The sequence below is a fragment of the Suncus etruscus genome, chromosome 7 (genome assembly GCF_024139225.1).
Source record: "Suncus etruscus isolate mSunEtr1 chromosome 7, mSunEtr1.pri.cur, whole genome shotgun sequence".
NCBI lineage: Eukaryota > Metazoa > Chordata > Mammalia > Eulipotyphla > Soricidae > Suncus > Suncus etruscus.
Genome location: NC_064854.1, coordinates 96,097,592 through 96,111,356, shown reverse-complemented (window position 1 = coordinate 96,111,356; position 13,765 = coordinate 96,097,592). Strand labels below are relative to the sequence as shown.

At 43.7% G+C, this 13,765-nt stretch overlaps 1 protein-coding gene and 1 non-coding gene across 2 annotated transcripts; one reads left to right on the top strand and one right to left on the bottom strand.

The window, feature by feature from the left end:
* Positions 1–2,841: 2,841 nt before the first annotated feature.
* Positions 2,842–2,971, bottom strand: LOC126014655 (small nucleolar RNA SNORA22). The gene has a single exon (XR_007497662.1). It is a non-coding gene; the product is annotated as a small nucleolar RNA SNORA22 (small nucleolar RNA).
* A 4,926-nt stretch (positions 2,972–7,897) lies between these two features.
* LOC126014367 (CDK2-associated and cullin domain-containing protein 1-like) lies at positions 7,898–8,602 on the top strand. The gene has a single exon (XM_049777661.1). It carries the CDS (start codon positions 7,898–7,900, stop codon positions 8,600–8,602), a length of 705 nt encoding a protein of 234 aa, XP_049633618.1.
* The last annotated feature ends 5,163 nt before the right edge of the window (positions 8,603–13,765 follow it).

Below are 13,765 nucleotides of genomic sequence, written 5' to 3'. Positions count from 1 at the left end.
ACATCTCCCCCTTTCTCTTCTAATAAAAGAAGGAAAGTCGTGAGCGGGTGGAAGAACCGTGTCTTAGGCTACAAGGTTTGACCAGGTCGGACACGGCCAAAGCCGCATTTAAAAGGTGGCTACAAACGTCGTGGGTGCGCGCAGAAATCCGAATTATGCGTTGTAACCTTTTCGGGCCGTGCCCTAACTGGGACCTTGCTAATCCCGTCGTAGGTGTCTCCACAGCCGAGAGCACAAATACCGGAGCGAGCTCCGCTTGTTAGCTATGCGCTCTATCTCCTGGAAACTTAGTGGCTGGAATGGCGGCTTGGTGACTAAAGCCAAGTTTTCACAGGAGTCACGTGGGGTCAGACGCTGGTAGTTAACCTGAATAGAGGTTTTTGCCTTTTCATCTACCTGGTTCTTAATAAAGGCAGTGATTTTGCGGAAAATCCATGGGCCAAGAGAAAAGAGCAGCATGAGGCTAATAAGAGGGCCCAAAATAGTGGACAAGATTGTGTGGAGCCAAGGGGAAGAGAAAAACCAATCCCGGTACCAACCTTGCTCTTCATCGAGATGTTTTTGAAAATCTTTTATACCATCACCAATATGTTGAACGCTGTCTCTAACTAATCCAGTTTTGTCTTTAAAAATACAACATTGTTCCTTAAGGGCTACACAGACTCCCCCCTCTTTCATAAGGGCAAAATATAGAGCACGACGATTTTGAAGAACTACATCAGCAAGGGAACTAACAGTATCGTAGGGGTTGAGGAGAGAAGCTAAGCTAACAGCGTTCATAATATGGGTCTGTGAGGGCTAGAGCAGAGGCATTTATAATATTTAAAATAACTTGAGAGGAGGAGGATGGGCCAGAAGGCAGAGTTCGTAGCTTACAACTTGCTCAACAGTGAGTTAATGACGCTGAGGCTGAACTTTACAGAGAAGAAGTTCAGAGTCATTGGTGTAGATAGGAGATTTAAACGTTGTGATGCTTTCATAAAACGGCGAAACTGGTGAATTGCAGATTCAACAGTGTTTATAGCTGGTGTTGGAGAGTGCCTGGGCAGAGGCATTGACCATTTGCAGGATGAGGTTTGAGGTGGAAACCGACCAACAGGTTTGATGGTTATTCTAGGCATTAACAAAGCTAAAACATAATAATCATGATAAGCAAGAAACATTTCAGTAACAATATGGGGAGAAAATTCAGTGGAACAAACAAAATAAGTGGAGTTGGGGGCTTCAATGAAGATGGAAGAGTTGTTGACAATAATGGTTTGATTGCAAATGTTTGATTGTTGAACAGGCGGGCACATATATGGTTCGAGCAAGCAAAGTTCCACGACCGTGACTTGTTTGCAATGGAGGTTGTTGGTGGCAATGGTGGGCATCCAAGACAGCTAGGCAGAGTGTCTAATTCAGCATTGTCAAAGGTGGAGTCAGTTAGAAACAGGTTTGCAGGAATGGCGGCTAGCAGGAGGTTTATAAGAAAACAGCTTGGCAGGAGGCAAAATGGTTACTTCATATAAAAATTAAGAATTTACTTAGTTCTCTGGCTTGGGTTTACAGGCAGAAAACATTAGCAAATTACATTACACTAGTTATTTTTGAATACCACGGGAATGTTATTTGACTTCTGTTAGACTTTGGCATAAAAGAAAATTTATAATTAACAATTGCTAATTAAAAAAATTTTTTTAAACTGAATATAAAGGATTTTTCTTAAACTTCTAGTTATTATGTTAAAGCTGGATGCTATTTTTTAGCCATAAATACATATTCTATAGGCCTGAACTTACACATAGCAGGAAAGCCGGGTGACTGCAAAGTCCAGAAATTCTCCAGGGAAAAGTTATCCCCGATGGCCATTGAGAAATCTGGGGTTTGCCATCCCCCACACCTTCCGCCATGTTCTTAGAAGGACAAAGCTAGCTTAATACATAATTTTTAACACATGATTTTTAGTTGCAAGATGCCAGTTTGTGAACTGACCAGACTGAACCAGGTTGAAAAAATTAATTGAAATTTGAAAAATGGATAAGGCTTTAAAAATTGTATTATTATAAAATGTAGAGATAACAAATAAACAGACAAAACAAAACAACACTAAACACAACATTTTACACTTGTGGCCACTTTCATTCATCACAACAGACACATAAACAGACAAAAGGATTGATTTAAGACTTATTTATAAAAAATTGACAAGCGCTTTTAAATATTTAGCCAGCATGTTTGTGAGAAAAAAAATTTTTGTAGAAAAACTTTTTTAGTTTTGAGAAGTACTTAATGTAGATGGAGTGGAACTTTGCTGAAAATAAATTTTAAGGTTTAGATTTAACACAAAACATTTTTAAAACAACTTTAATTTGAAGTTAAAAACATTAAGTAAAATGATTAATGAGCACTGTAGAAGTAGTCTCTACTTGGAAGTATGAAATGATTTGCTGTAAATGAATAGTTTTTTTTTTTTAAATTGGTTTTGCAGTAGAACAGTAAGACAGCTGCAATAAAGTGTTAAAATTTTTATGATTAAACACAAGAGCATGAACTATGATTATTAAAGGTATAAAAACTGATTTTAAAAAACAAACAACTGTTTTTACTATGAAGACTTTATGTGAATAATTTGTAAAAAATATTATATACCAAATTAACTAAATGCTTAGATTATTATAAAATATAGTCAAAGACATCTGATGCATTTACACACTTAGAACTTAAGACTAAAATTGTATTTAATACTAGTTAATTTGCTTATAAAGTTTAGTTACTTTTATATATTACTTATAAAATTATATATAATATATTTTTTATTAATATTATTTTTTCACTGCGACACAAATATACAGATTTATATAATGTGCTGATATTTTGAATGCACTTAAAATAATAGTTCTTTCAATGCAGAAATAAAGAACAACCATTGCTGTAGCACAAAGTTAAAACTAAGGGTACTATAAAGCATACTTAGGTGTTTACTGTGCATTAAATTAACTATATTGTTTAAAAAGGCTAACCACATTATTTTTCACATAATTTTGTAAATACTTTAAAAATTAAAATAAAACTTTTAATAGAAATATAAGACTTAAATTTAACACTTTTGTGTTCGTTTGGATTTTAAAACACAAAGAAGTTTTTCTTTTACCAACATTTTGTTATCTGTAAAGTGACAGAATTATGACCTTGGTGTAAAATTTTCTGAGAGGCATGAAAAAAAAAGTTTATTGCCGTTATTTTCCTGTTGCTTTTTAATGTTTTAATAATTACTTTACACCACTTAATGCACTAAACGTAATAACACAATATCTGACGAAGTGTAGGGCTGACAAGGTGAAGCAGAGTCTTTTACTGATAACTCGGGGAGGGGCCAGCACAGTTAACAGCAGGAAGGCTAGAGGCAAATTATTTACAGTCAGCAGGGTGTAATGATATAGAGAAAAAAAAAAGCAATCTTTTAAGATTAATTACTAATTTATTGGAATTAGAGGGAATGGCAACCGAAGAGGGGAGTCTGGGTTGCAAAAGCACCATGGGGATCATGGTTTTATTAATTGATTTGAGAATATGCAAGAGATGCCACTTTTTAGATTTCTTTTGAATAACAAAGATTGGGTATTTCAGGGTGAATTGGAAGGCTTAAGGTGGGAGTGGCAGGGCTTGAGCTGGCTGTTTCCCAAGGCTGGCAGGAAAGAGGCTGAAGGAGGCTGAGGACTGGTTTGAGCAAAATGTACTGAGTAAAAGGTACATTAGGCTCAGAAGTTTTAACAGCAAAGTGTAGATATCGCAAGGTTTTATGGCTTAGCAGCTGATACTTTGTAATTATCCTGCTCACTGTGCCCTTAGAATTTTTTGTAGGCACTGCAGCAGTTTCTGTTTTATGGCACTCAGCCTGACTTTTATTAGTTTGTTTCTTTGAATTCTCAAGAGGGGGGGCTTGGCCGTGGAATTCAGTGGGCAGAGGACAGACAACTATAGATTTAGGAGGGGGGGGGGAACGCCTGAAGGGCAGAAACTTGTGAATTAAGAGAAGCAGCCTGTTTTTGAAGGCTTAAGATTTGTTTAAGATTTTTAATTTGGCCAAGTAGTTTCATTTCTATAGCTTTAAGAGGGGGAGCGGTGAGAGGAGGGAATCTGCCATGGTTAGGGACTGAGCGTTCTCCGCGGTGGAGGCTGCTGAGCAGGCGGGGGAAGACTTTCTCCATTAGGGAGAAAGACAGGAAAGGTAGCGCTGGTTTTTGAGCCAAGAGCATTATCAAGTTTGTTAGAGAGGTGAGAGACCATGGATGTAATTGTGGTGAGTTGGGAACTCAAGTCAGAAAAAAGGGGGGGGGAGGGAGAAAGCAGCAACAGTTTGTTGCCAGTGTGGGGGAGCTGCTGGAATGCCGGCTCTGGGGAGCGACTTCCAGGCACAGAGGGCAGCAAGAGCCATGTTGGCAAGCTGGGACCTGGAAAGTGTGTGCTGTACCTTTAAGGTATGAAAAGAGGCGAGGCCAGCTATAAGAGCTTAGAGATCAGGATTCCTGACTATCTGCAAGGGCTTTGCAGCGGAAAAAAAAAGTTAACTTCCCAAGAGACAAAGAGTTCAGCTTTTAGATTCTAAGCAGGAGAGCGTGTAAGGGGCTTGGGGGCCATAGGAGGTTACGGCTTGAAACGGCTCTTTGAGGCTTTTCCAATTAAAGGCTTTGTATTGTTGCAATTGCTGGTTAAGGAGGGGAGGGTGGTGAGGGGAGTTGGTGGAACAGGGACGGAGCTGAAGCTAGGGAAGTGAAGGGCTGTTTAGGATTTTGCACAGAGGGTGCAGCGGCAGAAGTAAAGATGAAGGGTCAGAAGAGGAAGGAAACTGAGAGACAGAGTCAGAGCGAGAGGGAGCCCAGGAACACTAGATTTTTGGCAAACATCATGAACAAACATTAAAAAATTACAAATATCTTTTTTGGTAACCTCTATATGTCTGGCTTTCAACTCAGACTGTATATATTTAATGAATTTAAGTTCAGTACTCAACGAAACACCCATGGTAGCGTATCCTATGGGCGAAGCCCCAAAAGCCAATCAGGGGCGGCGATCAGAACGACTGGAAAAACTGCAGTTTAAATTTTTGATTAAGGCTAACTCGTTTCAACGCTTACCCTGATGAGGTATTTCCTGCGATTTATGAAACAGCTCCGGACTCGCCGACCTGTAGTCGTTCGGGGTGTGGCGGTGGTCTTCGAGCCCAGCGTTGGGCGCCAAAATGCGGGGTCCTGAAGCCCCCCAGGGGGGCCCGGCCAGCAGGAATTAGCTGGGAAGGCTTCTCAGACAACCGCACTCCTATTTTGCTGGGTAGAAGAACAACCACACCTGTAAAAATCTGAGAGAGGTTAATAATAAAGACCTAAGGCAATATCTCACTGCTCAAAGGCAACTTTATTTGACTACAGCTCCTTCTTATATAGTGAAGGAGAAGGGGGCAGTACAAAGGTGATGTCAGTCATACTTTTGGCGCAAAGGCCCATACAAGGCAAGGATATATTTCAGGTTTCAAGGAACAAAGAAAGTAAAGCATTCTCTAAATAAGGAAGTGGGCAGTGGGCTAGGGGGCTGGATGACCTTCAAGCTATGATGAACGTGTTGTTTCCATGGAAATTTCTAGTGACCTTCTAGCTACATTCCTAATTGCTTAACTATCAGGAGGTGGTGCAAGATGTGTTTGCCTCAGTGATCTTGAACAGACAATGTAGCATACACTTATTGATAACAGCCTAGTTCACTCCGGAATGTGGTCTTAAGGAGTGAGGCCTAGTTTCTGATAACGGTACCAGGCAGCTTTGCTCTCCTCTGGGCTAGAGTTAATTATATCCTGCAGCTGCACATTCCTTTCTCTTTAGCTCAAAAACTCACAGCAAGACTGCATGTAGCCTTTAGGTAAAAGGCTGGACTATGGCAGAAAGAACAGCAAAATGGCCTCAAACAAGTCACAGTCCCCAACACTGAAGGTCTTCTTTCCATCAGTCCTTTACATGCAACCAAGGCTAGAAATGCTTCATCAATAGATTGGAGGATTTGGGCAACAGATTTTATCTGTCACTTCCTAAAAATCATGACTTGAGGGCCCTTCTTCCGGCACAAAGGTAACAGGCTTCAGGGTCTGTACAGTCACAAAAGTGAGAGGTGAGATTTTCACACAATAATTTCTGGTCATGAGAAACTTGTCAGAGAATCACTTCTGTCCTTTTTCTTCATCAGTGTCACCAGTCACTGGGGAACTTGGACCTGGGAGGCTTTTGCTTCTCCACAGGTCACAGAGAGGTTTGCTCAGCCCCTGTCAAGCTGGTTCCAGATGCTTAGAACCTGGTGCCCTTTCTCATATAGGAAGCAATTCAGCTCCTTAAATGCCTCGGAAACCCCTAGCTCGGGCTCCACGCAAAGTTGTATTATTGTAGTTTTGTTTTTGTTGTTTCTCATTTCTCAGTGACCATTCTTCCAAGCCTTTTGACTATGGGATATTGCCTAAATCTCATTCTGGTGACACCTGGTCTCATTTATCAACAGAGGGGCTTAATTCAGTTAATGTCTGAGCCTGGGAGGTGCATTGTGGGAGGGGGAACAGATTCTCAAGGGAAACCTTTGAACTCCTCATTCTTCTAGGGAGCCTCACCTCAATATATAGACCAGAAAGAAAGGAATAGGAGAGCATCTTGTCTTTAGTTTGTGCCCTGGCATCTGCTGAGAACATGGGCTCCTAGGGACCTGGTTAAAGCAAATGATTGGCTTCACCGTCCAACATTCATTGGGCTCTGTCTCCGATCTCTGTCTTCTCTTGAGTGTCAAGGGGCCCATCATTTCCAGGGAGGCTTCCCCAAGGGTGCAGAAATAGTGTTCCCTGCATTCCAGGTTCACTGATCACTCTCTGTCAAACAGTCCTGTGTTTCTGATGCCAGTTGTCCCTTCTGAAGGCCATCAACATTGAATGCCAGCCACTCAGGTTCACAGAGGATTCAATTGTCCCTGGCATCTCTCAGTTCCATACATTGAATCCTTCCTAAAAGTTCTTGAACATAACCCTGGGACTGTGAGTTTGAAGAAATGACACTCATGTCTGAATCACTCTCATGTGCTGATGTCACAGATGGACCAGCAAATTGCTGCCTCAGTGAGAGAGATGGCCCAGGAGGAGGCTGAGCAAAAACGGACCAAAGAACAGGTGTCACTGCAGGAACAATCACAGGAGAAGACCTGTGGCTGCCCTCCCTAAACTTTGCATCCTTTCTTCTCGCTTTCTCACTGATCATCTGCCTTTGCTCCAAAGTTTCTGTTTAGTCTCCCAGATCTGAAAAGTGGGCTTTTCAGTATCCTTTCAGGGGAGCAGAAAATATCCCCAAGACTGCACTCATCCATGCAGCACATGGAGACATGAAATACAGGTCTGGAGCATAGTCACTGGAATTCAGACCCTGGCTCTCAATCCCTATACACTGGACTCTGACTTTGGAGCTCGAACTCTGGATTTCAAACCAGGAGCTTATCAGACTTGAAAAAAAAATACCCTGGAGCTCAGACCCTGGAATGCACTCTGAGCCCTGGGCTTGTACCAGGAGTAGGAACAAACAGAAGCTCTGTAGCCACTCAGCCAGCACCAGTGGGAGCCCAGATGCTGTCAGAGCTAAGGGCAAAAGACGCTGTTCTCCCTGTTCCCACAAGGTTACAGAAGGCCTCTGAAAACCTCAGGTGAAGGGGTTTGGTGGGAGGTTATCAATGGTGAATCCCAGGCTGCTTAGGTGATCCATAAGAAACAGACAATGAGGCGTTGGCCGAGTGAGCCCGGGCGGAAGGGAGCGAGTCGGCGCCGTCCCCCCGCGCCGCGCCGGCGATGTGAGGTGGCGGGGGGCCCCGAGCCCGACGGGCGGCAGGTGCCTGCGGGGCCCGCAGCATGGAGGAGAGCATGGAGGAGGAGGAGGGCGGCGGCTACGAGGCGATGATGGACGACCAGAAACACAACCACAGGGAGGCCGCCGGCTTCCGCCCGCCGCCCGCCGGCCTGGCCGCCCCGGCCCGCCCGCCCCCGCCCCCGCCCCCGGCCCCGGCCCCGGCCGCGCCCGCCCCGCGCAAGGGGCTGCCCCGGGACGGGCCCGCGCCCGAGCACAACGGGGTCGTCGCGCTGCTCAAGGGCTGCGACGCGGCCGCGCTCGCCGCCCCCGCAGGGCCCAAGGCCGCCGCCCCCGGCCCCGGCCCCGGCCCCGCCGGCAACATCAACACCTCCGCCTCCAAATTCTTGATGAATGTTATAACCATTGAAGATTATAAGAGCACATACTGGCCAAAATTGGATGGTGCCATAGATCAGCTTTTAACCCAGAGTCCTGGTGAACTGTTCATATCCTATGAACAGATATACAGTTGTGTGTATAAATGTGTGTGCCAGCAGCACTCGGAGCAGATGTATAGTGATCTGATTAAGAAGATAACCAGTCACTTACAGAGAGTCTCAGAGGAGCTGCAGGACTTCCGTCATAGTTGCCTTTATTTCTTCCAAAGCCATTCGATCGCCATCACCTCCTTCACACCTACCTCTGCTGCCATCACCATGGTCTCTTCCAGTTTCTACCTTAGAACTTCCTCACTACTTCCAGAGTGACCTCTATGACCCGCAGACTGCCTTTCTGGTTTAGAAAGGGCCCTTTCCCTTCAAAACTTGTGTTTTTACTCTGGTATTTTTGGACAGCTAACAGTTCGATGCCCACTGTATCCTGATGATAAAAAGTTACTGAAGAAAATCCTCTTTTTTCTTATCTCTGTAACAGATGGTTTTAGTTTATCCATATTTTCCAGTGTATTCTTTCACTTGTTATTCTTCTGACCCTTCTTTACTACCAACCACCCAAAACTTCCTAAAGTGTTGGTGGTTTACAGATTCTACTCTAGAAACATCTCCTTCATGCCCCTCAGCCAGTGTTCTCCAGTCTCACTCTGCTGCATCCATCCACCTCTTCAGCACACTCCACAAAACCAAAGCCCTGAGGTGTTCTGTTTTGGGGTGTCTTCCAGCACCACATAGCCTGTATGTAAGTGAGCCCTGTTTCTCTGAATGTTTTACAAGGCTCAAAGCAGTGATCCAGGGTATTTTGATTTTGTTTCCTTTGGATTGTGGTCTCCATTTTGAGACAAGGCTCTTTTTCCAATTCACCCCAACTTTACTTGAAGTCACTGAGAATTTGGAATGTTTGAGAGGATACATATTTGAACCAATATCATTTGACTACTGTTTTATCTCATTACCAGTTTTGAATCATGGAATTTAATGGCCAATGTCCTAGACTCCCAGAACTGTCCTGTGATCCTTTCATGCTCAGGATTCTTGAGTCAAAGTTCTCCTGAAGCTGGAGAGCTAGCTACCTGATATCTTAGATACAAGCTTTAGTGCCAAGCTGCCAACAAACCTTCCTTCCTTTGAAATAGGTGCCTGTGTCCTGCTGTTTGTGTTTTATCCAGTGAGTGGCAGCATAACTCAGCTAGGCTGCTGTGTGGTTGTTAAAAGCTATAATTTTTGTATCTATTGAAATACAAAATAGTGCTCGCTTGGCAGCACATAAACTAAAATTAGAACGAAATACAAAATGTGTTTTATAAACTTTGATTCCACCCAAATGATGCTATCATAGATGATAAGAAAGTGCCTGTTTTTCTATGTAGATTTTGAATAAAAGAAATACCATTGCTATCATAGATGATAAGAAAAAAAAAAAAGAAACAGACAATGATGGACCATACTGATAGGACAGCAGGTAGAACAGTGATAAGACACGTGCTTTGGAAGAAGGTGGAGGAGACATAGGACTGAAATAAGCTATAGGATCCATTACTGGCATACTGAGGGAGCCACTGAGTAGCTCTCGTGCAGTCTACAGAGGAGAAATGAAAATTTAAGTTTATATGGACAAAATATAGACAAATCAACCTGAAGTTTAAGAGAAAGAGAGAAGAGAGGCTTGCAGAGGGCTCTCACCTTAGGATATGAGATACCTTTCTGTTAGCTCAAGGGACTGCTGAAGCAGTTCCAGATGGAGAGAGACTGGTCCATGGAGCACAAGTGGACTGGAATCATCTCAATATGAGTATTGGTGACATTATCCAAGAAGCCTGAATGTAGGTAAGCTGTGACCTCTGTGCCCCCTCTAATGCATGTTTTGTGCCACCAGACTTGGCTGTAGGGCAAGAACTCACTGCTAACTATGGTGCCCAATTCCATGTGTCCCCATATGTGTTTCTTGGTTACTCTGGAAGTGAAGACAAAGGCTTGAAGCACAAGTAAATTGGTCTTTAACAGCACTGGAAGGATGAGAAAAAACACAACTCATTCCCAGCAAGAGAGGCATGCAAAAGCACACGGACAGTGGCCAAGGACAGAATGTGCAGCACTTCCATTTTTCATAGGTTATACAAGGTTACACCCACTGTGGTTGAGAACTAATACTGGTCCAAGGGAGTAAGTCCTGCCCTGGCTGACCCTCCAAGAGAGGGTGTTCTCAGGGGTGTCTTGGGAGTGGTTAATGCTGTGGAAGAAGGTCAGCCCCACTATAAACCCTGATTCTGGTTCACAACATAGCAGGGCCATGTGTGCCCTGTGCTGCGGGGTGCTCTGTCTCAGCATGGGAGAAACCACAGGGTCACATTTCTGAGAAGTTTGGCTTTTGAAACAGAGCTAAAAGACATTGTGGGAGTTTTCTTTGGTCAACAACTTGGTGGAGTACCTCTGGAAAGCGAGGTTCCTGGGTATGTTCTCCTTTGTCTCTAGACACAGTAGGACACCATCAGGCCTTTCAGACTGACTATTGACTTCTGAACCCTCTGTTGAAGCAAAACCTTCAATGGAAAGTCAGGTCTGGTTGTAATAATGGAGACATTTGAAGGAAGGAGTGAGGAGTTGAAGGAGCCTTGCTTGGTCATGGCCATGACGTTCCAAAGGCCATACTTTGCCAACAGAGGAGGACTATGATGGGGGATATGCTACTTGATCACTCCCACGCTCTGAATGTTTCCTCTGAGTTATTTTGAATTTTGCCTCACTTTGCAGGCATGAGGTTGCTGTCCAGCCATCACTCTACCAAATCTAAGGAAAAGGGTAAAGCAGGGAAAAGCTTAGTGAGATTTAGAGGAAGACAGCTATAATTCATCAATGGGACTTAGCAAAGGCAGAAATTGAGGAGGGGGGCCTGTGCTGGCAACCTATGGAGAAGAATTTGAGTCCAAATCAGATCTGAACAGTTTCCTACCTCCTTTTGGAGCAGAGTAGACAGACCCTGACAGTAGGAGTCAGACTGTCCCTCAGAGAAAACAGTTGGCCTTCTAAGGGCCATGAAACTATTGCAATTGAGCAGGAGTTTCTTTGGGGACTTTGTGGATGAGAGTATTAGAATAAGCTGTGCCTCCAGAGCTCCATTGAACTATTGTCTTGGATTCAGGCTATTTGTTTCAAATGATAAATAAAAAAGTAGAGCTGAAAAAATCTAAACGTATTAAAAAATACATGTGTCCTGCACACCAGGGAAAGAAAGGGGACAGACAGGGAATGATGAGACATTCTTAAGCAATGTAGTCATCCCCAGTTACTGACTCTGCGTCTCCTTTCTTTAGACCAAAATTACTTCCTTTCAAAACCAGAGGATAGTACTGAATGAACAGCAGTGAGAGGTGAAGCATATTACTCACTTTATAAAAGAGAAGCAAAACCTGAAGGGGGAAACCTGACATTCCAAAGGGCAGTTGTGGCCAGAGGGCAGACCAGGACAGGGGTATACAAGATCTGTGCCTGTCTGATGCAGAAACTTTTTGTTTATGGTTGGTGGTGCTACTATTCAACCATGGCATAAAGTCCACTTCCTAATGAAAATGTACATTGGTCTTTTTGAGAAGAGGGCTTTGATGGGCAGATGAGTTGGAATTTGGAGCAGGAACTATGTGGCACTCATCTAGGGATGATCAATTGACCCCTGTGCAGATACTGCACAGAGCCAAGTTGTGCCAGAAAGAGGGGAGCTGTGATGTCAGAATCCTTGTGACATCGAAGACGCATAGGTTATAGTCAAGGCCTGGAGTGTCAGGAACACGTGTGCTTTTGGGGAAAGGTACCTCTCAGACTAGGATTGGGACCTGAACTTTATCTCTTATTTTCTTCATCCCAGAGCACTAAGCTTCAAAGTCTTAAGGTGAAGGGGAATGCTCCTTGGAAGTTGGAGGCTACAGGAAAGTATCAAGTGCTTTCTACACAGGGGTCCCATTTATCAGACCCTAAGACCTGTCTTAGGGCAGGATTGGTGCTCCTCCACCCCTCATCTTCATTTGCTCTGGATGAAAGCTTTGTCATCACTCCCTCAATTGGAGCTGCGCAAACGAATAGTCTCTACAGCAAAAGGACCAGTGTCTCAACCAACTGTAGCCAAACTACTGGTCACGTTTGATGGAGCGGTCTGTAAGAGTGAACAGCTACACCAGTGGGGGCTGCTGCCCAGCCTGCTTCAGGAACTGCTTCGATGCACATGCAATACCAGAACAAGGTAGTTTTAGAAAAATACAAAATTCTCTAAGAGAGGCTGGGAAGAGAGAGACAGCCAACTACTGGGCACCATACTACCATCAGCGCCATCCAAAACTCTTCGCTAACTTTCCTCACTTTCAGGGGTTCTAAATGCCATCAGGCAGGCAAACGAGCAGGTCGAGGCTCCATTGAATGCCATAAGACTGAGTAAGATTGCCATAATAATTGTAGAGAAGCAGAATGCTGATCCACATACAGGCAGGGTGTGGGAGAGAGGAAAATGGGGAACAATTGTAGTGGGAAATTTGCCCTGGTAAAGGGTGGTGTACATTTGATGACTAAAACCCATCTATGAATATTTCTTTAACCATGATGATTAATAAAGAAATATTTTTTAAATATTAAAATCAAGAGACAGTGTCAGGGTCCTCAGAGAGAGAAGTCACCTTTGGAGAATGAAAAGAGGGGCTACAATATTAGGATGGTCAAGGAGGCCCAATCAAGTCATTCTATCTATGTTAATTGTCTAAAGCAGAGGCTCCCCCACAGCAGGAAGTGGAAAGACTAGTGCAGTTGGAGTCGGTGCCAAGGGCAGAGGTGATTTAAAATGTGGACCAAAAATCAAGGAATTGGAGTGTTCCATGTAACTTGGTCACCAAAGTGACCATTATGAGCCTGAAACACCCTTCTAGGCCTCCTATGAAACCATTCTTTATATATTACCCTTCCTGAGATTATCTGAACCTGAAAGTTTGTCCAAGCAGCGGCCAGAGCAATGGTACAGTGTTAGGGTGATTTGCCTTAAACATGGCTGACCCAGGATGCACCTCTGTTTGATCCACTTCCGTACCATATGGCCCCCCAAGGAGCGATTTCTGAGAGCACAGCCAGAAGTTGCCCCTGAGCATCACTGGGTATGGTTCCACCCCCCAAAAAAATGACAACCAGATAAACCAGTACATTGAGCACATGAATGAGCTGGTCTCATGTCCAGCATGAGATTTGCTAGAGATGGACAAGTAAGATAGTAGCAAGTAAGCTGTGGATTTTGTCCAACCTACAAAGCTTGTAGTCTGTCAAAAGATATGGGGTGATATGGGGACAGAGGGACCTGCCATGCCCTTCCTTTGAATGTCCATTGCTGTGTTGTTTATTTTTAATGAATTATAATATTTTATTTGATTTATATTGACAGAAGATACTTTGGACACTAGTGTCCTCTGGTATTGTGTTGTATTCTGGTATTTTGTCAGGGAAAGCAGGTCT

Coding starts and splice junctions, on each gene's coding strand:
- LOC126014367 (XM_049777661.1), top strand. CDS start 7,898: ATGGAGGAGAGCATGGAGGAGGAGGAGGGCGGCGGCTACGAGGCGATG.